At 38.5% G+C, this 12,638-nt stretch overlaps 2 protein-coding genes across 2 annotated transcripts in view; both read right to left on the reverse strand.

The window, feature by feature from the left end:
• ATF6 (activating transcription factor 6) overlaps positions 1-12,638 on the reverse strand; it is a 239,137-nt gene that overhangs the window by 88,151 nt on the left and 138,348 nt on the right. The gene's annotated exons all lie outside the window — the stretch shown is intronic.
• LOC128044512 (proteasome activator complex subunit 3-like) lies at positions 5,142-5,882 on the reverse strand. The gene has a single exon (XM_052636772.1). The coding sequence runs from the start codon at positions 5,880-5,882 to the stop codon at positions 5,142-5,144; it is 741 nt and encodes a 246-aa protein (XP_052492732.1).

The raw sequence follows: 12,638 nt of genomic DNA on the forward strand, positions 1-12,638 counted from the left end.
TTTCTATTTTATTTCCCACGAATAATTTCAGTTCAAGGTGGGCAGATACTTATGTGTTAGCACTACAGTGTTGTAATACAGTGAACAAGGGTGGTCCAACACCTGTTTCTGTAACTGACTGAGTCCTTTGTTTCTTCGAAAAGATCAGCAATTTTTACCAAATGCCTTGATGTCAGTGCACAATAGCATCTTTCAGAAATCTTTAAATGTTGATAAAGGAAGTAGGATTCCCTCCTACTCATACCAAATCACTGTAAGAAGGAACAACTCATCTAATCAGTACAAGACAGTGAGTGCTTTCTTGAACATATTTACAGAGGTAATAAAAATGTTTTTTGAGGGGGAATGGGATAAACACTAAACAATAAAACGGTTAATTCCACTATGGAACCTCAAATCAAAATCGGAGTAAAATCCTACTGTAAGTATCTAGACATTCCCACAGTAATCTAGGCACACGTCTTCCTCGCCACTTGATCTCTATTTTTCACATTGTGGTAAAAACCCTTATCCTAGATGCATATCATTGCCACAGCTAGGTAACAGAGCCTTAAGAATCCTTGAAAGACAAAATTAAAGGGGGTTTATCTATTGCTATCTGAATCTGGGGGATAACAGCCAAATGAAATTCTAGTCAGTAAAACTTGATTTAAATATAAATGTTTATCTTCTATAGAAATTTACATAATCTTTGTTGCAATAATGTGAGAAGATGTATTTCTTAAAATAAATGAAACCCACACATAAGCTTCAATAATTTCATTAAACTAGTGGATTAGAGATGACTTCTCCCTGTTTGTTTTTCAAATTTCTGAGCATTGAGATAGTCCTTTTGAAACTGAAAAAACATTTTAAATTGATCACAGTTATCTATTAATGCCTTAAGCTATTTGGTAAGAGTTCTGCAGAAATATGAAAACCTCATTAAGACTATTTAAAAAGTTGCTTCTAATAACCAAAGAATTTATAAACAATTTGATAATTAAAAAAAAAAAAACTTAAGAACTTTGAGCCTCTTCTATATCAGTTTTATAGCTTAAGAAAGTCACTCAGAATGTCACTGAGTTCTAAAAACCAGATCTACCAATTTCAGAATTTCCAATCAGATCTGAGTTAGAAGCTTTCATGAATCATAAAAAGAATTTAAAACTAAAATTAATTTCAAATGAGTTTTTCAAACCATTTCCTAAGAACAAAACATGAAACACACACTCTTTCAATTCAGCTGCCTTTTTAAAAGGAATTTAAAAGATGCTTTAAGAACAGCTAGCAAATGTTACATATTGGCTACCATGTTTTGATACCAGTCCTGAAATAGGCTCATTACAATAAAAGCTTGTGCAACCATATGCAAGAAGAAATCATAAAGGGCTGATTTTCACAGAAGTAGGCACCAGCTCCAAATTTGTTTGATATAGTGTTAGAACAGGGAGAAAAATGCAAATACCAGAAATCTGAACTAAAAAGGACATGCATATTTTCTTAGTAAAAGACATGCTTGCTTGGATATTAGAGATAATTTATTTCAATCTCACATAAGGTCAGCATCAAGAAGCTGAAACTCCAAAACTCTGGCCACCTGATGCAAAGAACTGACTCACTGGAAAAGACTCTAATGCTGGGAAAGACTGAAGGCAGGAGGAGACGGGGACGACAGAGGATGAGATGGTTGAATGGCATCACCGACTGGATGGACATGAGTTTGAGCAAGCTGCGGGAGCTGGTGATGGACAGGGAAGCCTGGTGTGCTGCAGTCCATGGGGTGGCAGAGTTGAACACGACTGAGCAACTGAACTGAACTGGCACAGGGTTTGACAGTTTAAGAGTATAACAAGCAAGTAAGATGACGGTGGTATTATGTATGGAACAGGTATTTTAAACCTTAGATGATTAACTATGTTTGAAAAACAAGCAACAATTGGACTTCCTTACACTGTCGATTACACACTGGCATTCAATTAAATGCCTGTCAAACGATATGAACTGACGTAGAATTCTTGGCACTTAATTTGAATCAGATCTAAAACCTTACAAGGGAAATAAAGAGAACTCTTGAAGAAGAATGTTAAATGCAACCAGAAGTCTTTCTATTAGGCAATATCTTTTGTTGTTTTACAAGGTCCAATTTGAAAGATGCAGGCTTTTCAGAAGTTCAACAAAAGAATAAACTTGTTCTATCTTGGGGCATCATTTTTTAGAAGTTTACTTTGAAAATAAAGCTTCCACTAAACCAGTTTACAATTTTTTCTCATCTATATAGGTTAATATAGACACATATTCATGTATATTTTAGTAATACAGGCCCAGTTATAAGGATATGTTATATAGTTATAAATTAAAAATTTTTTAAGGTGATTATGTCTCTAACTCACTTCACTCATGAAGAAACAGCTGTTTTACTCCTTCAAGTGAAAAAGATAAGGAAAATGAAAAAGCAAGAGGTGCCCAAAATCATCATGCTCTTCCTGCACAGACTTTGACACCACCCCAGAAAAAAATGTAATGAACATCTCTATTCACTTAGAAAAACAAAACCATCCACTAGAAATGTGGTATAATTCAAAATAAGAAATATTTCTTTTTAAAAAAAGATGCAAAAGAAAGTATCTCTGCTTTACATATTAAACAATTCTTACTGTTAAACAGGAAATGTTTTTATAGCAGCCTTTAGAGTCAAGTCTGTACAATAAAGGTTCATGCTGGTTTTCACCCTTGGCAACCAAAATGCATTGTTGAAAAGAAACTCCTAAATAAAAAAGTCTCCTTCAAAAGTGATTTCATTCACTAAATGGGGAAAGGAGGGCATGGGGAGGGATGATTAGGATCAATGAAAAGAGTAGATAATTATGTTTTGATCCTATCTAAAGCAAGATGGCACCCCACTCCAGTACTCTTGCCTGGAAAACCCCTGGACGGAGGAGCCTGGAAGGCTGCAGTCCATGGGGTCACTGAGGGTCAGACACGACTGAGCGACTTCACTTTCACTTTTCACTTTCATGCATTGGAGAAGGAAATGGCAACCCACTCCAGTACTCTTGCCTGGAGAATCCCAGGGACAGGGGAGCCTGGTGGGCTGCTGTCTATGGGGTCGCACAGAGTCGGACACAACTGAAGTGACTTAGCAAAGCAAGATCTGAAGGTAGTTTCACTTATAGCAAGGAGTATATTCTTATAAAGATATTGCAAAAAAGGGGGGAGGGGAGTAGAATTACAAGCAAGTTTTAATAATAGATTCTAGACTCTCACTTGGACAGTTACCTAGTTTCAGAGGGTCTTATATTATGTGGGAAAAATTTCCAATGGGAAATACATTCTCATTTCTCACAAAAATAAATTTTATCCCTCATAATTTCCCTACCAAAAATTCATTTGAGAAATAATTTACTGCATGAAAGTACTACTATAAAATACATTAAAAGATTAAGGTCATAACTTATTATGCATAGTTTTAAAAAGCTCTCATAAGGATTCAGGGCACTGTTAGCTGAATGGGAAAAAGAAATGAAGCTGTCAATTACACATGGGAATAATCTCATTCCTGTATATAAAAAGGCAACAAAAGTAACTCCCACTCTTTTTCCAATTGTGTATTATATAACTTCCACAAATGCTGATTTTGAATGACAAAGATCCTCAAATACTACTAATACTGAAAAAAAGTGAAAGTGAAAGAAAGCGAAAGTGAAGTAGCTCAGTCCTGTCTGACTCTTTGTGACTCCATGAACTGTAGCCTGCCAGGTTCCTCCATCCATGGGATTTTCCAGGGAAGAATACTGGAGTGGGTTGCCATTTCCTTCTCCAGATCTTCCCAACCCAGGGATTGAACCTGGGTCTCCCACATTGTAGGCAGACGCTTTACTGTCTGATCCGAAGTCCCACTGAAAAAGTTTTCAATAAATATACTTCAGCTGACTGAAGTATCTTCATCACCAGATAAAGTAGAATTCTGAAAAAAAAAAAAAAAAAAACCCACCATGGAAGAAAGATTCATCATATCAATAACTGCAAGAAATTCTCTGATGCATAAGGTGACTCAGGGTATAGTAATTTACCTTACCTGCAAATGAAATCTGGAAATGTTGGACTTGAAATATACCAACAATATAGATCACTACTGAGAAGATGACAATGGTTTCCCCTAAACTGGGCAGCAAAAGCAGGAAGGAGGAAAAAACCCAGTCACATTTTAGAGACTTTAGATTTAAAAAATGACCCATATAATTTGACAGAAAAACATTTAAGAAATAAGAAATATCTTAAGGGACAAAAGGATACAGGAGTTGAAAATCAGTTGAGGGCAAAAAATGTGATATAAGCTTGAAGGACTTAGCAGGGACTTAAACAAATGGATATTCAGAAGAAACTCTAAATTGTGTGTAAAAGGAAAATAGATGATGCTGAGATGGCAGAAGATTGTGCCAGGAAGCCATTTTCAGAGATTTCTCTTCAGTCTAAGGGAGGTATAGATGCCTATTTCTTTAGAACAACTGAGATCTATCCCTCTTTATATGCTCATTTTTCTTACAAATCAGAGTTGAAAAATACCAAAGGTATGAGTCCAGCTGAGGAGGAGGAAAACTATACATCTGAAAATTAAAGTTCAGATAAGCACACAGGCCATCAAAAAATGATTTTTATTTCAATTTGCTAAACTGAAAGCATACAATGACCTAAATGCATCCCTTTAAACTCCTTTTCTTGCAAAAAACAAAAGATGGTATCAAAGGAGCATTTCTGAGGTTTGAACAAAGTAACAGAGCAGAACTTTAAGAAAAGCTTCATTGAACTTTCTTAAATTTTTTTTTTTAAATTAACCCCTGAAACCATTCAATATCACCAATGCCATAAAAAAAGAAACCTTGGCCAACATTCATCTATAAAGCTGTTTTTAAAATGGCCATCCTTTCTCCTTGACCAGCCTTACCACCTTCAACCAGATGGCTTGATCCCATTCTCTCTCCCCAAAGAAAAATCAAATAAAAATTATACCAAGAGGATTTAGTATGAGGATAAGCTATACGAAACAGTCTCTAAAGAGTAACGCACATTTCCAGTTGTTTCATCACCTGTAGATAACCAGCCTTCTGGCTGCCTGAACAGCTCAGCCAACTCCTGAAGGAAAGTGGGGTGGAGAAAGGTCCTCAGTAAAGGTTGTCAGTGTTGGTGCTCCGAGGGGTCTTGATCTTCTCAATGTTTTTGAGGATTACATCATGCAAAGTGGCATACTGGTTCCGTACATGGAGCAGGATCTGGCGCACACTCAGGTACTCATTTTCGTCGACCTCCGCGACAGTGCGGCGATAATCTTCCACCTGGGGGTATTTCACTATCTTGGATACCAGCTTGGCTCGGGTGTTGTAGTAGGTGGAGAAGCGGCGTAGATAGGAGGCTGCTGTGCTCTCCACAGTCCACAGCTGGTCCACGGTGTCTTCCTGGATGGACACTCCGAAGTTGTTGCCGTCCTCCACCTTCGGGATGAGCAGCTGCACCCACATCCGCACGGTGTTGCACTTCTCTCTCAGCAGCTCGATCTCAGGCTTTACACGCTCAATCAGCTCCACCAGATGCTGGTTGCTTCGCAGAAGCTGTCCCTCGCCGCCGGGCAGTGCTAGTACCTTGATGGAGGACTGGGTCTGCAGAGGTGGCGGATCCCGGTTGGGCCCATCACCCACAGTGTCTGGGGCGATGAGGCTCTCTGGGGCTGGCACTGAACGGATTCTGGACAAGTCTTGCAGGCGGAGCTCCTGGACCCGACTATCTAGCTCCGAGAGCTTCTGAGGGAAGAAGGTGGACACTAGATCCTCGGCCTCCTGGGCAATGCGGGCCCGGAATGAATCTACTTTCGCCTGCACGTCCTGCTCTAGCTTCCGCGGAGAAGCCATGACCGCCAGGGGCATCAAATGTTGGAGCAGATACAGGTTTGGGCTTCCGGCGCCATCGCCAACTCCCAACAGACCCAGGGCCCGCTAGGCCGAAGTGACGTCCTGGGGTCCCTGCGGACTGGCACGCGGCAGAAGCGGAGCTGCACGCTGACCACTCCCGATGGCGCCCTGGCCACATGTGTAGGTGGGAAGGCGGCCCAGCCGGATCTAGTTATCTGGGCGGCTCATCTCCTATTTACTGGCCCCCACCGGCTGGAAGACAGTTCCAAAGAACCTCGTTAAACTTAAGCTGTGAAGACGGAGGTCAAGGAAATCCACCGTCCTTAGATCCAGAATACACGATCTCTTTTGAAAGTCACCTCACAAAATGGGCTCCCAAGAGCAAGGCTCACTTCTGCTGCTGCTGCTAAATCACTTCAGTTGTGTCCGACTCTGTGCGACCCCATAGACGGCAGCCCACCAGGGTCCCCCATCCCTGGGATTCTCCAGGCAAGAATACTGGAGTGGGTTGCCATTTCCTTCTCCAATAGGCTCACTTCTGAAGAGCCTTAAATCACATCTTTACAGGTAATCTGAGACTATCCATGCTTTCCCCTTAGAAAGTCAGAGGGCTTCCCTGGTGACTCAGTTGGTAAAGAATCTGCCCGCACTGGGGAAGATGCGGGTTCGATCCCTGGGTTGGGAGGATCGCCTGTTAGAGGGCACGGCAACCCACTCCAGTTTTCTTGCCTGGAGAAGCCCCACGGGCAAAGGAGCCTGGTGGGCTACAGCCCACGGGGTCGCAAAGAGTCGGACAGGACTGAACAACTAAGCATACATAAAAAGTCAGAAGCGAGTTCACTATTATATTTTTAATCAAGTTAGAAAATTTCTGAGATCTTCTATGGCTTACTTTATATAATTTTTAGTTTAAATAGCAAATGTTAAGTTACAGAACTTTTCTAAAAATTCATTTTGGTGAATAATTACAGTTAAATCTAGACTATAGATTAAAGTAACAGATTTCCTGAATTCAGTAAGTGTGTGGTGCTTACCAAGGTTAATATCCTTGTTTTTAGTAATTACACACTACAGTATTAAGGGATAAAGTGGTATGATGTATTTTACCTATTCTCAGATGGTTCAGAAAAAGAGTGTGTATGTTTGTCAGTGTGTGCATGTGTATAGAGAATGAGAATGCTGAAGCATGTGGAGAAATGATAAAAATTGATGACTCTGTATAGATTGTATGAGAGATCAGTATTAGTCTTATAAATTCTCTGTAAGTTTCAACTTAATTCAAAATAAAAAGTGAAAAAACTACCTTTTCCTTAAAGGTTTCTGGAATCATAAAGACAAATTCTTTATGCCTTCTAAACTTTCACCCTATTTATTTATATTCATTTTCCTTTCCCTGAAATATTTACCTTTTGTTCTTTGCAACCCACAGAGTAAAATCCATGCCACTCACTTTTATTCTAAAATTATTGAAGTTTAGGGTTTTGTTTTGTTTTTAAGGATTATTCTAAAGATGCTATAGTATAGTTTCAAATGTAATTGTCACTTCAGTCAGGCTGTAAACTCCTTCAGGACAGAAGCCAAGTTTTAATTCATTTCCTTTACAGGTGCTCAATACATGCCTGATGGAAATGATCTTGACATAGTAAGATTTTAGCTAACTAGAACTTCAGAAAATCTAGAACCAAAAGGAAAATATCAACAAGACAAACATGTTGTTACAGGTTGGGTCCCCAGTAAGCAGAGAAGTTGCTTAATGGAAGTTTATTAGGGAGTGTTCTTAAGATAAACACCTATGGAAAGGAAGAGACAGAACTGGGAGAAGTGGGACGTCAATGCAATCTCAGAGCCTTGAAGGACCCCATGGGGAACTGGGAGATGCCCTTCAGAGTTATCCTGAGATGGGGTCAAGGCAGTTCTGAAGAGGGCTCTTTGGAGGCAGGCCTTCTTGCAGTTGGGAAATAAAAACTTAAGTTCTGAGGAGGGATCTGGGGAGCTCATCACAGCTTCAACTACATATGTAAGACGCTAAGATACTATAATCCAAATGGAAAAAAAATACCTCATTGGGGGTGGTGATGTGGTTGAAGAGAAGCATCAAGAAAGTCTTAGTAAAATTAACATGGTGATACTTTTAGATATGGCGAGATGAAAAAAAGCAGAATTCAATATTATGCAAGTTTTTTGGCTTAGCTAAATAATTTCTATTTATACTTATATTAAACCACTCCTATGGGGTCACTAAGAGTCGGACACGACTGAGCGACTTCATTTTAACTTTTCACTTTCATGCATTGGAGAAGGAAATGGCAATCCACTCCAGTGTTCTTGCCTGGAGAATCCCAGGGACGGGGGAGCCTGGTGAGATGCTGTCTATGGGGTTGCATAGAGTCGGACATGACTGAAGCGACTTAGCAGCAGCAGCAGAAAGAGGTGATTTAGATATACATACATTTTTTACATATACATATTTACATTCAAGTTATGAGAATTTAGACAGAGATGTCAAACAGAAAAGAAAAAGCAGATTTTGAAACATGACCACAATTTCCAAAATGTTGATTTTTTTCATAGCTTTGGCTATAAAAGATTACATTAGGGCCAGCATGGAAATTCCTTTTTGTACCAATAACATTCTCAAAGGTATTAATATATATGGTTTAACAAATGGTTATTCTGTTTTCGAAGAGAAAACATTTCTAGCTGCTTTTTGTTTTAACTGAAGCATAGTTGCTTTACACTGCTGTGTCAGTTTCTGCTGTACAGCAAAGTGAATCAGCCATACATATATCCCCTCTCTTCCAGTTGCTGTTTTAAAAAAGGAGAGAAGTTTCTTTCTGTTTATAAGTGATTAATGTAGCCATTTATGTGAAATTATTTTCTTTACTTGTCTAATGGTAAAATAGAAAATCCTTTGGGGGATTCACCTGCTGTTTTTTCTGATGTGATGTAAGAATTTTATTTATTTGTAATGTTTTCTGGTCTTGTTAATGAAAGTAGCAGTTGGTAGGAAAGCAATAGCTCCTAATTTTTCTTCTGCCATCAACCATCAGCGGTCAGTTTTAAAGATTATTTAATACACTTGCATGCCTTGATTTGACCCATGAAATTAACACTGAGTGCTAACAGGTGGAGGAAGGCTAGGGACACCTGTATAGAGTGTTGTCTCATTCAGTTCAGTTTCTCCTTTCTCCACACCCCAGTAGGCTTCATCATGAACTGATGCCAATAACAGACACCCCACTCGTCTTTTAGGAATACCAACAGATCTATGCATTGATTTGTCCTTTAAATATCTTCCAAATCTGAAACTGCCCTGTGAAGATAGGATTCTGTGGTGCTAAGTATAAGTTCCACTTACAAAACTAAACAACCGTTGTTGTATCAACTATTGGAGACACCTGTAAGCTTGAGATATGGATTGGAATTTAATCTTCTAAAATAAGCTTTTTTTTTCCTCCACTGATTTCTGTCTATGAAAGTTAGAAGAAATATCATCAGTGGGGCTATATCTAGATAATCTTAAGACTCTGGTGGGTGGTAGTATTTATGCCTTCATAAAATTCTTCAAATCTGGGTTGCAATGGATCTTACGTTATCTAGACCAAATGGTTTCATTTACCACCTGTGAAAACCCCCAAGTGAGCAATTTCTAGGCCTGGGAAATATATCATGTCCTCTTCCTTCATTCGTCTTCCTAGACTGCTATAAGTAAAGGTACAGAAATAAACGGTCTGCAGTGCCTTTTTATCAGAATCAAGTCTCCACATCTAACATGGCTTTAAATGAAGTGAAAGAAATTGAATGTGTTAAGTCACTCAGTCGTGTCTCTTTGTGACCCTGTGGACTATTCTATCACCTGCCAGGCTTCTCTGCCCATGGAATTCTCCAGGCAAGAATACTGGAATGGGTTGCCATGCCCTTCTTCAGGGGATCTTCCCAACCCAGGGACCAAACCTGGGTCTCCTGCATTTCAGGCAGATTTTTTACTGTCTGAGCCACCAGGCAAGTCAAGTTGGCAATACAGCATTGTGGTTAAAGTTGGAAGTTAGTCATGTTCAGATCTTAAGCTTTGCTACTTATTGTGACTCTGGCTAAGTTATCTAACCTCTCTGTGCTTCATTTTCTTCATCTATAATAATATCTATGAAATTATTTTGGGGATTAAATTAGTTAATACATGTAAAGAGTTTAGCAGAGGGCCTGGAATATAGTAATTGTTCAATAAATGTTAGCTAGTATTGAAGGAGGGAGGGTCTATCAACAGTCCAAAATCTCTCTTTACTCTTTGGAGTAGAACTGTGTATTCTAGACAAACAGAACAAGTAAATTTTCTCATTCACTGTCTTATTATTTAGCAGTGATGACTAATTGTACTACACAGTTGAATATAAGTAGCTTTTTTTAATGGCTTGAATTTCTCAGATCATCAGTATTTAGAGTCCATATCACAGAGGGCATAGGTGAAGCAAGCACAAAGGTTTATTGGCTACCTTGGCTGAAAACTGTGTTTCTAAATAGAACCCCTTCTTGCAAAAGCTGTGTCTTTAGCAAGTTCACATTATTTTTATCTTACAAATTACATAACTGGGATAGTTTGGAAACAGTGATGTCTACTTTCAAGGGTCCTTAAAAATCACTGATTTTAACAAAAATCCACTGATTTTCGGGTCCTAGATTCTTGACTTTTTAAGATGCTATGGCCAGTGACTCTCCATTCAAGTCACTGAGAGTTTCCTTGTTTACAAATGCCGGGATCAATAATGTACTGGAGGACTTCCCTGGTGGTACAAAGGATGAGAATATGCCTGCCAATGCAGGGGACATGCGTTGGATCCCTGGTCCAGAAGGATTGATTCCACATGCTGCGAAGCAAGTAACCCCATGTACCAAACTAATGAGCCCACGTTCTAGGGCCTGCGAGCTGCAACCACTGAGCCTGTGTGCTGCAACTACTGAGGCTTGTGCTCCACAACGAGAAGCCACTGCAACGAGAAGCCCGTGCACCACAACAAGGAGCAGGCCTCGCTCACTGCAACTACAGAAAGCCTGCATGCAGCAACGAGGACCCAGTGCAGCCCAAAAGAAATTAATTTAAAAAAATAATGTACTGGATGAACAATTAATCTTCTAGTTCAGTATTTTTCAAACTGAAGCCCACTGGTTCCCTATAATTATTTGTGTGTCTTCATTTTGATGATAAATTAATTGATGTAAGCATATTCTGGATCATATTATAACTGCCATGTGATCTGGGGCCCAGCAATTACATTTTCATGATTATGATGGTACCAAGTATATCAACCTTAATTGACGAGAGAGGAGCCTATTAAGTGGTGTTGGTTTAGTTGCTAAGTTGTGTCCGACTCTTGCAACCCCATGGACTGTAGCCCACCAGGCTCCTCTGTCCATGGGATTTCCCAGGCAGGAATAATGGAGTAGGTTGCCATTTCCTTCTGAGAAAGGAGCCTATGAGGTATGATTATCCTTTTTTCCCTTCTCCCAAATAACTGTTAATCCAACAGAGCAAAAGGTTTTCTTAGTAGCTCAAATAGAGAAAATCTGTGGGAGAATTAATTGGAATTATTAATTGGAATTAATAATATGGAAATGTTTAATTAAAAATTAAAAGCACCATGAAAGTCAGTACTTCACTTATCAGGAGTGACTTACACAAGAACATAGTCTATGACATAAATTCATGTTGTTGATTTGAACTTTATTTTTGTAATATTTATATTTAATTTATATATTTATATTATATAATAGAATTATATTATTTTGGTTTAGTACTTGTAAACTAAAGTAGGGGATGTTTTGAGTTTTATGTTTATATGTACTTAATAAACATAAGTCAATGCTGGCAGAGAATTTCTTCCTTTAAAAGTAAAAATCCTCTTCTAATGCCTATGCGAACAATTCCAGAGTTATCTTTCTGAAATGTGTTTTTGATCAGATTTCTCTCAAATTCTTTAAGAATACCCTACAAGTTCCTTCATGACCTATTTCCTGCCATCTTTTATTTCCCAAAACCAACTCTACATTCCAATAACATGTCCTATGGTTTTACATATTCACCTTTCTCTGTGTAAAATGCCACACGCATCATTTTTCTCTCACTCTCTCTTATTCATCTTGCTATAATCAACTCAGTAACTTTTCCTGATGCCACCTGCTTCCTTGTTAGATGAAATTATTGCTTCTGGCACAGGTTAAATAGTATAAGATCTACCTCATAAAGCTGTTGAAAGGATTAAATTAAATAACATATAAAGCATCTAGAACAATAAATTCTTCATGAATAGTAGTCATTTTATTTGTATCTTAAAGTACTCTGCATATATCTCTTTTATGGTCCCTATCACAGTATTGTAAGTTTGGATTTACATGTCACTTTTCTTCACCATAAGTTCTTTGAGGATAAGCATTTTAGTTCTTTGATTTCTGTATGTCCTTTAGTAGCAGTGTGCCAGGTAACAATAAGTGTTCAATGAGTATTTACTAAATAATGAAGGAAGTAGAATAAAATTTATCACACAGGACCTAACTAGCAAAAGAGATGAGATTCTCAAGCAACTTATTTTTTCTTTTTCCCCTGAAAAATTGCTGAACTATCCTACGTCATATAAAAATCCATTTTAGAGATCTAATAGTGGTCTTCTGGGCTGAACTCTTTAGGGACTTATAGGGAAAGTAGGAAATATATTTCTTTTTTCTCCCATCAACAGCATGCAGAGTTTTACATTCGGCTTTTGACTT

Source organism: Budorcas taxicolor, chromosome 3 (genome assembly GCF_023091745.1).
Source record: "Budorcas taxicolor isolate Tak-1 chromosome 3, Takin1.1, whole genome shotgun sequence".
In the NCBI taxonomy this organism is placed as follows: domain Eukaryota; kingdom Metazoa; phylum Chordata; class Mammalia; order Artiodactyla; family Bovidae; genus Budorcas; species Budorcas taxicolor.

Coding starts and splice junctions, on each gene's coding strand:
- LOC128044512 (XM_052636772.1), bottom strand. CDS start 5,882: ATGGCTTCTCCGCGGAAGCTAGAGCAGGACGTGCAGGCGAAAGTAGAT.